Source organism: Budorcas taxicolor, chromosome 13 (assembly GCF_023091745.1).
Source record: "Budorcas taxicolor isolate Tak-1 chromosome 13, Takin1.1, whole genome shotgun sequence".
NCBI classification, from domain to species: domain Eukaryota; kingdom Metazoa; phylum Chordata; class Mammalia; order Artiodactyla; family Bovidae; genus Budorcas; species Budorcas taxicolor.
In genome coordinates this window covers 22713471-22725513 of record NC_068922.1, presented here as the reverse complement: position 1 = coordinate 22725513, position 12043 = coordinate 22713471, and the positions used below count along the sequence as shown (strand labels likewise).

The 12043-nt window shown below is 38.9% G+C and overlaps 1 protein-coding gene across 1 annotated transcript in view; it reads right to left on the bottom strand.

The window, feature by feature from the left end:
* Positions 1–542: 542 nt before the first annotated feature.
* MLLT10 (MLLT10 histone lysine methyltransferase DOT1L cofactor) overlaps positions 543–12043 on the bottom strand; it is a 209872-nt gene continuing 198371 nt past the window's right edge. Inside the window, exons 18-23 of the mRNA XM_052650785.1 lie at positions 11286–11474; positions 10780–10868; positions 10288–10649; positions 9199–9295; positions 3535–3753; positions 543–1836 (exon numbers count right to left, since the gene is read on the bottom strand). Of these exons, the coding sequence (XP_052506745.1) occupies positions 1792–1836; positions 3535–3753; positions 9199–9295; positions 10288–10649; positions 10780–10868; positions 11286–11474 (1001 nt within the window). The 3' untranslated portion in view covers positions 543–1791. The remainder of the gene's footprint in view (positions 1837–3534; positions 3754–9198; positions 9296–10287; positions 10650–10779; positions 10869–11285; positions 11475–12043) is intronic.

Sequence of the window (12043 nt, the reverse complement as noted above, 5' to 3'; positions counted from 1 at the left end):
ACGGCAATTATTTCACAACATATGTAAGTCAAATTTTTATGGTGTATATAAACTTATACCATGCTGATGTCAATTATATCTTAATAAAATGGGGGAAAATGGCAGAGTTATAAACATTATTAAATTTTATTAACAAAAACTTTGTACATTTTCTTTAATACATGTGGAATTTTACATCTAAGTAAAATAACAACACATTCAAAATTTACCATTTATACAAATTGTTACAGAATAACAACCAGTGGGTTAAATAAGTAAAATAAACCACACCGATTTTTTTTTAATTATCTACAAAAGATTTGACTTTCTTTAAAATTCCCCTGAACATATAAAAATAAATTAATTTTACTTTTCAATTAAATCTACCAATTAGAAATATTACAAATCAAAATATCAATGTTATCTTATGAATTTTTCACAATACAAAACAGATTCACAAAACCTTATTTACAGAAATGAGGTAAGAACTGTGCAATGTTTAACCAAGAGACATATTGCAGAATTAACATGTTCTTCCAGCTAAGTACACAGTGGAGGTCTAATTACATCTGGGTCTTTTTTCCACTAATAATTCACACATTCAAGAGCAGTTCAATGATTACATCCCCAATTGTTTAATTTATATTCTGCTACACTGTTACCCCAGGAGTGGGGCTACCCAACGTGGAAGGGGTGTAACATAGATTTCACCTGTTTCAGGAACTGCTGTGGTGGGGGTTGTTTGTGTCTTGTTTTGTTTGTTTGAAATCACTGTTAACAAGAAGAAGTTGTCTAAAGAAAAAAAGAAAATTCTTACCAAATCCACACATGTTTCTTGTGACTCATTAGTGGATAAATACCCAGGTAATAGCTTCGCCTGAGCTATCTACAGTGGCATAGAAAGTTCTCAATAAAGGCAGAACCATGGGGAAGGCTGCTGTTGCTACTCAGCTGACCAGAGCCACTTCAGCACAAGGCAGGTACTAACAGGCACTTGATTCAGGCCAAACCCTACCAGCAGTTTCCAGAGTGGCCCCTCTTTCATTTTGAATTGAGCTGGTTTCCCCAGCAGCCTTAGAGCTCTCTTAACTCGAGGTTTCTTCAAAATATGAGTAGGTCTTAACACTAAAGAAAAAGCATTTAGCAAAAAAAAATTACCTTTAGCAGAAGCAGACATTTACCATGCTAACTTGATTACCAAAATTGGCCAAATCCCATTAGAAAGGAAATTTTTATAACAAAGATTGCCAAGTCCCAGTGGATGACCTATTTATTTGTAATATTTAACCAATCAAACTCTAGAAGAAGAAATTTAACAGTTCCTTGAAATTTGTTTTAAGGTTTGACTCACAGAGCAAATGTACTGTAACCCAAACAAAAGATCGTATTTCATGTTCCAACTGGTACAATAAAATCAAATGGTTTGTAAATGGAACAAGTCTTTAGTTTTGCTAGTCATCTCTGCAATTTAAAATCAAAATTAATTGTGCACCAACTATATTAAATTTCTCTTAGGTTGATAAAATCATTGCCATGTAAATTATTTCACTGACCAAAGTTAGCCATTAAATTTTCTTTCCAAGTTCAAAAAAATCTGGGAGAGGGGTAGGGGATATGGGAATTTCATTTCAGTGCAACAAAGCAACATCAACCAAAGCCTTACAAGAATGCTCTTGTGGCAATTAATCCCTTGTCATGCAGCTGGTTTTTTGTTGCATTTCTTCATAGGTGTAGTAAAAGGACTGCAACAGCAGCCAGATGAAGTGCCAGGACAGCAGGATAGGCCATTTCTAGATGGTTTTTTCTCAAGTGTCAACTTTTCTCTTGAGCAACAGGCCCACTTTTATCACTAAGTCTCTGCGGTTAAAACAAACAAAATCAAGTGCATTAGCTAAAGAAATTTTTGGCCCACACTTGAAACAATCTACTCAACTGAAATTATAACTGAGATAAAAGGTAGTATATATGGTTATTCCTTTTTTCTACAAGTCAGCATGGCTACTTTTCAGCATAATGTAAAGACATGAAAATACTGGTAAACATTCAGCTGCTTTATATTAAATTCAGCAGTACACAAAGACAGAAGTACTCCTCTGAGGCAGGACTAATAAGGAATGAAAAGTAGAAATCATCCCTCCAAAACGGACTTTTCCACGGTAGTAGTAATACAGTCGTGTGGAAAATGAACAAATAAGGAAGTCATGGGTTCTGATACCACATACATGCTATCTGTCCTTTGAACTTCAACCTCTTTCAATCTCCCTATTTTAAAAAACAGGGTTTTTAATAGTTTAAAGACTGGAACCATATATACCACTGTCTCTAATAAAGATGCCTGTCACACAGCGGGATACTCATATTACTTCCCAGACTTGCTTTTCTACATTAGGTAATTAATATTGATAGTGTTTACTATCATGATTTTCCATTGAAATACATTTCATATTGTATAACCTTTTTGTTTTTAACACAAGAAAAAACTTTAGAGCAAAAAATGGTTAAAAAAAAAAATCTAAATCAGTACAGAATGAATGAAATTTCCATGTCTGCAAAACTAGGTTTCTGATAATGATAATGACAGTATTCACAATCAGGAAGTCAGAGAACAGTAGGGTAAACAAAAAGCATTGACGAGGTAATGAAAACCAGTATACTTTATTTTGAACTAATTCTTGTTACTAAATACAAACTAAAGCTTCTGAAAACTAAAAGCACAGTAAAGAGCAGAAGAGCAAACATTGTGACTTTGAACACCGTTTTTGCCAAGTCTCCCACCTCATTCTTTCCCTTCTTCCTTTTCCTGGTGTCCAGTCTCCATTCTACATCCCAAAATCCTTCCTCTAACAGGGTTCTGCCCTCAACTGGAATTTAGGGGAAACATTTACACTCCAGTAAAGTAGACCTGATTGCAGGGGAGAATTAATAGAAAGAAACAGCCTTAAAATGTGTGCACTGTATGCATAAGGATACTGTTCCTGCACCCCTTGTTTTGCTATCACTTACATAAGATTAAGAATTTAAATTTCATTACAATTGTTACTATGGTTTACTTTCTATCCAGTAGAATAACTAGATTGCCCTAAAGTTTATATATTAATTTTACTGTAAGTATAATTCAGTTTTAGCACATCTGAGCAAAACAATAAAAATAATCCTAAATTATCTAGATTATTTCTGTAGTTAAACAAATCACTTAAAGATTCTCAAAATACCAACTACTTATCTTTTGATTGGACTGTCCCATATTACTTACTATACCAAAATATTTTCATTTTGAAAAACTGGTGAATTATAAAACAGCTTTCCAACCTTATATGCAAATTCAAACTGATATACTTAGGGGATATATAAATTGGTGTAGGTCCTTCGTGTTTACAATATCCAGCTGCTGAAACAACTGGTTTTCAGAAGAAATTATCTGGGGGATAATATATTTTAAAAGAGAGAGAAGGAAAGAGGGAGGAAGGGAAGAAGGGGAGGGCCGGAGAGACAGTCATCTCTAATCACTAAAATTGGCTCTGTGATTTCACTAGCTGTAACAAAACAGATACTTACTGTTACCTTCTGGCTTGCATTCTCACCATGGATGGTGAGGAACGGGTTGGTGGTGGCTGGGTGAAGTGGAGGTGCCTGCGTGCCTGCAAGCAGGTTGTTGATGGGTATCTGCGTGGGCCCCGGGATCTGCAGCTGCTGGAGGTCAGGCTGGTGGTGCTGCTGCTGCTGCTGCTGGTGGTGCTGCTGCACCAGCTGGTACAGAAGTGCCTGGTGCTGCTCCTTAAGCAAGAACACGCGGGAGGGGTGAGTTCCCAGCCCAGACACGCCAGCAGGACAGCCTGCCTTGTCTCTTTTCTTCTTTGTTCTGATACTAGGTACTGAAGTGATGTCAAAGTCATACCACTAAGAAACCCAACAGGAGTGCCATCTGGAAAAACACACTGCACTAGACAATAACCATCTACTGTAAATGTCAGTATCAGGGGATGGTTTTATTTCCAAAATGGAACAAGCGAAAGAACCCCTATTCAAATGAGACTGTACACGAGAATCAAGGAAAATGGCAACTTAGAGAAGCCACGGTGATCTGTGTTTGGCTTTAGAAATCACTGCATGGGGAAATCCGTCCTATAATTCTGGGAACTTAAAGAGTTATTTTATTATGTTCTTATTCTGAGAACTTTAAAAGTTATTTTAAGAGGTGGGTGCAAATGTAATTGCAGTTTCAGATCACATATTTTAAATAATTATAACTAGGCTCAAATACATCTTTATTAATCAAAATTGGAACCATTACAATTAACACATTTTTGTCAATGAGAAATAAAAGTGCTTATTCCTATAGCATAAAAATCCGTTCTTTGGGATTCGATGAACTCTTGGAAAGCAGTCTCTGCCTCCTGATAGTCATGGAAGCATTTCCTTGCAAGAAGTCATCAAGATGCTTGAAGAAGTGGTAGTTGGTTGGCAAAAGGTCAGGTGAATACGGTGGATGAGGCAAAACTTCGTAGCCCAATTTGTTCAACTTCTGAAGCACTGGTTGTGTGATGTGCCATTGGGCGCTGTCGTGAAGAACCAGGCCCCTTCTGTTGACCATTGCCAGCTGCAGGTGTTACAGTTTTCGGTGCATCTCATCGATTTCCTGAGCATACTTCTCAGATGTAATGATATCACTGGGATTCAGAAAGCTCTAGGGGATCAGACCAGTAGCAGACCACCAAACAGTGACCATGACTTTTGGTGCAAGTTTGGCTTTGGGAAGTGCTTTGGAGCTTCTTCTTTGTCCAACCTCTGAGCTGGTCTGGTCATTGCCGACTGTCATATACAATCCACTTTTCACTGCACATCACAATCAGATCAAGAAATGGTTTGTTGCTGTTGCATAGAATAAGAGAAGATGATACTTCAAAACAACAATCTTTTAGATTTTCAGTCAGCTCATGAGGCACCCACTTATGGAGTTTTTTCACCTTTCCAATTTGCTTCAAATGCTGAACAACCGTAGAATGGCTGACATTGAGTTCTTCGGCAAATTCTCGTTTAGTTTTAAGAGTATCAGCCTCGATGTTGGCTCTCAATTGGTCGTTGTCAACTTTTGATGGCTGACTGCTATGTTCCTCATCTTCAAGGCTCTCATCTCCTTTGAAAGACTTCTCGAACCACCACTGCACTGTACATCTGTTAGCAGTTCCTGGGCCAAATGCGTTGTTGACATTGCCAGTTGTTTCCACTGCTTTACGACCCATTCTGAACTTGAATAAGAAAACTGCTTGAATTTGCTTTTTGTCTAACATCATTTCCATAGTCTAAAATAAATATAAAATAAACAGCAAGTAATAAGTCATTAGCAAAAAAAACCATAAAGCGAGAAATACTCATTAAAATGATGTAGAACATAACCACATTTAAGAATGTATTCCAATATCAAACAGTAAAGTTCAATAAAACCGCAATTACTGTTGCACCAACTTCTTAACTTTTAAAGTTCTCATTCATGCCAACAGAAAGAGTGTTCTCCTGATGTGGTTATCATACCATGCCTTCCAGCATTCCTGAATGCTTACTGTGATTTGTCAGGCACTGTTCTAGGGAGAAGAAGTGTTAGGATGTGATTCCTGTCAAGCAAAACAGTAGTGTGAGAGAGACTATGGGGTGGGATGGGGGTGGGTGGCGGTTTCAGGGGGCCCTCACTTGGTTACAGGTGCAAGGAGATGAGGGAATTCTCTATGTGGACTGGGTGGGGTGAGGAGGAGGGCAGACGGTTCTAGGCACAGAGAACGCTAGCCAGTGCTGAGGGGCCCTGTGGGTGTAGCTAGCATGACCCAGGACAAGTGAGGAGACCGGGGCTGGAGTGCAGTGAGCAGGATGGAGGCTGGAGAAGGACGAGGGCCTGCAGTGTGGCCGAGAACACTGGCTCTTCTTTCCCAGAGTTCTGTCGGAAGGCAGACGAAGCAGAGGAGTGACACAACTTGACCTGGCATTTCTTGAGGGATTCAATGTGAGGTGGCAGAAGAAGAGAGGGGTGAAGTAAAAACGGCAGGGATTTTTGGCTGAAGCAGCTGGAAGGACGGAGGTGCATCAGCTGTGGTGGGGGCACCGTGTGGCAGGCCAGCAGTTCGGTGTGGCCATGGTATGCCTGCACCATCTGTTAAGAGAGCCAAGAGGCAGCACCAAGGAAACAGTGGATATGAGAGCTTCCGATTCCAAAGAAAGGCCTGGTCTGGAGAAGTCGGTGTTGGCACAGTCTTTAAAGCCACTTGACTGGAGGAGATCCTGAATTCTAGGACCCACTGAAGTGAGAGGGACTAAGAAAAAGAGGAGCACCCAGGAAAGCAAGCTAAAAACGAAGAACCAATTAGATAGGAAGAAAACCAAGATCCTGGGAGCAAGGGGAAGAGAAGAGTTTTTGGGGACAGTCGCCATTACCAGGGGAGATGCCAGGTGGGAATGGACCGGGCTGAGCACGGGCAGTACCTGGAGGAGGGTACAGCAAGAGTTTGTTCTTAAAGCGGGAGGGGGAGGTGCCGCACAGGACCATTCCTGCCTACAAGAAGTTCAATGCTTATCAATGAACAAACCTCATCCCACAGCCTTGGCTGGCAAAAGAAAATATCAAGTCTAATCCACTCAGTCTTCATGGACTCTGGGCAATGATTTGTGCTAAAAATTTCTTAATCAACCACATTCCAGAAACAAGACACCTACATGTGACTATTAGAATAAAATCTTAATAGGAAGAACCCCAAATAAATTGAAATTTCAGTACTTCATAATAAGATGTGGCAAGAGATAAGAAAACAAGACCACATTTTAGTGTAAGCATTTAAGAATTTATATGTAATCTATCCTCATACCACTTTAAGAACAGTGACAACGATCCAGAATTATAAAATAGACATTTTCAATATATTTTTGACTAAAGCAAGAAAGTCGGTGGGTTTTATTTTAGAAAGAAATTACAAAGGCTGAAACCTTGAGTTAATTAAAGGAATGTCCTCCTAGTCTAACTCAGTGAGGTGTGCAAGACACAGCCGGTACATAAAGTACCTTAGTTCTCTCACCCCTCCTCCAAGATATCTGCTCCACACCTTTTCTCTCCTCTAACCACAATTTCCCTATCTCCATCAGCTGATGACTTTACTTATAATTCTCATTTGAAAATGAAAAACATCAGAAGTGGGCTTCTTCAGCTTCCTATCTGCACTTAACAGCTTCTGCACCTCCCTCTTACCAGGTAAAGCTGCTCCCTCCTGAAGCGCTCTGCTGCCCTGGCCTTACCCCTCCCCTCTCTGCACCAGAAAATTACCCATCAACATACATAGAGGGCTTCACTGGCCGTCCAGTGATAAGAGTCAGCCTGCCACTGTAGAAGACATGAGTTCCAGCTCTGGTCCAAAAGATATCACATGCCACGGGGGCAACTAAGCCCATGCAAGTACTGAAGCCTCTGCACCTAGAGCCTGCGCTCTACAACAGAGAGGCCACCGCACTGAGAAGCTTGGGCACCACAACTAGAGGATCCCTCGTTCGACACAACTAGAGAAAGTCCACACAGGCCAACGAAGACCTAGTGCTGCCAAAGATAAATCAATCAAAAAAACATACACATATGCTGTTATTTTCAAAATGAACAGAAAGACGCCCATAGACGTCTTCCTAATGCTAACTGCTCTTTAACTTCTCTGCTCTTCACAGTAAAATATCTCAAGTGGCCTGTACCCCATTTGTGTTTCCTGTTTTCTTTTGAACCACTCAATGAAGCTTTTCACTTCTCACCAAAATCACATTCTCAAAGAGTTCTAGACACCTAGTTTCAACAGGCAGTTCTTACTTGTCTCAACAGAGTATTTTACTCAGCTGAGTCCTCCCTGTCTTGAAAAGCTTCTTTGCATGAACTCTAGGCCATTACTCTGTTCTAACTCTCCCCTCATTCTCTCCTCAAGACCCTTGACTGGATTACTCTCCTCTTTCAGGATGCCCAGAGCCCAGTCCTCTGACGACATCAGTCTTCATTCCCTACTGTCCTCAGCAAGTCGTGTGAATCTAAACATCACATATGCAGCAATGACTCCAAGCTCCTATTTCCAACCTCATCCTTTCCTTGGACTCCAGACTCATCTAACTGCTTAATCTGTGTCACCTGAACATCTAAACAGACACCTCAAATCAGCATGTCCATAACAGAACTCCTGTTCTCTTGCCAAAACATGGTGTTCCTCCTAATCTTCCAAATCTCAGTAAGAGTCATCATCCAAGTAAATGTCCAACAAACCAGTCTTCAAAATACACAATTCTAGACAGTTTCACCATGTTAATCTTGCTCTCATAAATCAGCAGCACCTGGACCACCCTCAGAGCCCTGCTCCCCCCAACACACACACACAATTCTCCATTCAGCAGCTAAACTCATGTTTTAAAATGTAAATTATTGTCATGTCACTATTGTGTTCAAAACCCTACACTTAATTCTTTAAAATCCTGAAAGGAAAAATGAGGATATATGAAAAAAGACTTTTAAATGGGGATAATTATAAAAGCTAGGCAATTGGTATACCATACTCTCTACCGCTGGTACACCTGAATGTTTATTTCCACAAAGAAAGGTGTTTTTTTTTTTTTTTTTAAATCACCAACGGCTTTCCATCACACTTAGGATAAATTTAAACCCCATACCATGGACAGCCAAACAAAGCAGCCCACGACCTTGCAGCCCACATCTGCCTGCTCTCCTCCACACCAGCCCAGTCATGCAGCACAGGTGCTCTAGCCCCTCAGCCCTGAGTGCACATTCGCTGCTACCTCTGTGTCAGAAAGTCATGCTCCTTCACCTTTTATTCACACCTGTGCTCAAAAGTCATCTGCTCAGTGGCTGCACCATCCTATCTACCATGGCTCTCCCCCCACTGTCCTCTATTCCCTTATCCTGCTTCGTTTTTCTTTCTAGTACTCATCACTATCAAAAGATATGCATCTAATGTCTATCTCCCCTATCAGAAGGAAGCTACATGAAAAGACAAGTCTTGTTCACCAGAGCCTACAAGAGCAGCACAATAATGTTCTAATACCTGTTGATGAATCCATATAATTAATATCACTGCAGGTATCATAGACTAGACCATGTCACTTCACAAAGTGGGTGATCTATACCTACACACTGAATATTTATTCTAACTTTGATCACTTGCTCCTAATAAAGATCAAATATTATCAAAAGGAAGAACTTACTGGTGTGAGCTGTTGCGAATTTAACAACTGCTGGAATTGCTGTTGATGAAGAAATATTTGTCTTTGCTGGTCAGAAAGTAATCCTAGTCCTGAGGCACTGAAAAATGATGAAAATTCTTACTTTCTACTGTAAACCTCTTTTTTTTTAATGTAAAATGAAAGAACTTCTCAATTTGATGTTTAATAAGTTTAACAAGTTTTTAACCATAACACTTTTTGAAAAACAACGATGTAAAAATCTCTTCTTTCTCTCTCTCTGCACATATACAGATAACCAAGAATTCACATTGTCAATAAATGTTTTGGTTCCCTTTTTATTGTAAACCAAGCAGGTACTAAGTTGCTTAATGGAATAAAAATTTATATGCACATGTAATACTTTATTTTCAATCATTCAAGGATAATTTAACCCACAGATTAAAACAAAGAATCCAAACATACTGCTAACTGATTTAACTTAAACTTTTTTTATGGTCCCAACTGTCAGTAAATTAAGCACTAACGAAAAGAGAGCCAGAAGAAACAGTTTGCTACTATCCACTACAAATCCATTTAAAATGATTTATTCCTCAAAAGTATGTGCAATAACAACATGGCTTTGCCATTCAAATGAAATTCCAGCACAATGAAACAGCAAGTCTCACTCCCTGGAAATTCAAGATAAATATTTGACCTTCATCTTATATCAAAACCTTTGATTACAAAGCTAACAAAATTACATAGCTGAATTTTAAGAAACCAACATTCATATGTGATCTTCATTACAATATTACTTTGCTCCAGAATTTTTGATACATGAGGTTAAGAAAAATAGCATTTAAAACAGACATTACAGATCAAGACTGAAATTTTCAGTACAGAATATATTTAATGCTTATGCTTTGTTACTAAAAATGATTTTACTTTGTATTTAATCTGAATTACTAAAGTGTCAAAAATAAATGGCTCCCGGTATAATATATTTAGTTTGTGGGTTTTACTTTCTTAGAGCACATCTATAAGGGACACATTAAAACATCCCTAACTAAAGCATGGATAGCTTGGTACCATGTTGCTCTAAAAACTGCAAAAGATGCTTAAGTTTCTTACCTGTTAGTCAGTGTAGCTGGCATTGGATGTGTTGCATTAGGTGGTACAGTTGTGTGGGTGAGGGGGGTAGGGTTCTGGGATATTGTGACAGGGGTCTGAATAACCCCATTTAAAGCTCCTACAATGCCATTAATTGCCAGTTGGTTACCTGGCAAAGCTCCAATTATTCCACCCACTCCAGGCACGGCAGGAATGGTGGATGTTACAGTCGGCATTCCACTAGCCAGTGCCCCCACTGTCACACCATTGACCTGCTGAACTCCACTAACGCCTGAGCCCTGCTGAGCTGGACTCTGCCCGGCAGGAGGTGGAGTAGAAAGAGCCGATGAGCTGCTGGTGCTTTGTCCGCTGGAGGTTAAGTCCTAACATAAAGAATAGGAACCAAGTTGTAAACAATACAGCAAAACGGTTTAAAATTATTTTAAACCATTTAATGTGACATACTGTTGTTTGTAAGTAAAACACACAAATGAAATTAACCATACCAATTACCTGATTTAATACAGGAAGAGAATTATCAGGTAAAAAGCTGTTTCCAAGATGAGGGCTCTTACTGCTGTTCAAGGAATCAGTAGTAGGAGCTAGAAAGAAAAAAGACAAAAAGAAACTTATTTACCTGTTGAATTACATTACATGTAAGATTAAAGGTTTGTCTAAAAGCTTAGTTTGAAGCCCACATCAGAAACACTTAAATTTTAAGCCTTGTGATTCTTAAGATCAATCTGAATGAAAAAATCTATATCTCTATTGAATATCATGGCTTGAAATCAATAGATATCATCATATACTTAAATTTTATCATTAAACTCTGTACTAAAGATGTTAGAGCAAATTCAAATTGAACACTGAACAGGATTCTTTATGCTCCTCTAAAATAACCTATTATTCCTCTTCTACGTCTTCATATAACTGGTGACCACTTATTATTCACTTATTATGAAAAAGATAATGAAAAGTCCATCCTACTGTCCTTAGATCCACAATAAATTCACACTTACCATTCTGTGCTGAAAATGCATGCATTTGATGAGATGGGCTGGGGTTTGCTGTTATTGTTGGAAAAGGCACTGAGAGCTGTGCATTCAATAATTGAAGGCGTTCCTTTTTGGCAGTCAAGTTTTTAATCTGTTCCTCTAATCTTCGATTTTCTACCTGAAGTTGATGTAATGACTTCAGCATCCCTAAAACTAGCAGAGATTTGAATAAACACAATTTCACACACAGGACTAGGTACTTTATGAACTTGTGTCAGTAACTTAAGAAATAAAACAGAAAAGCAGAAATTCTGTAAAGCATTTCTAAGTGACTAGGTTCTATTTCTAAATTTATATACAGATACAAATATATAGTAATATATTTCTACCTATAGAAGCATAAAGGGATATTGTTCCAAGATGTACTGTGTAGAAACTTTGTTGCCACTAACAAAAAAACCCAAACCTAGTTCAGGTAATTTCCATTCTCAAATAAAAATCACAAGAACATTTGATTTTCATTAAAATAAAAACTTAATTAAAAATTCCAAGTGCCCGCCATGATTTTTCATTAAAATCATTTGTTAAAGGGCAAAGAATCACACACACCAATATCCTTCAAAACAAATAAAGAGCACAAGCATTTGTTTGCTGTTTGGTTAAACTAAGCAAGCTACCCAACGACACTGGACGAGGAAGCCCAGCCGCTCAGCCTGCGGATCCACACACGCCCAGCAGGGAGCAGTGTGTGCGCATCAAAGCCCTACTCCTGGCTCCCAGGA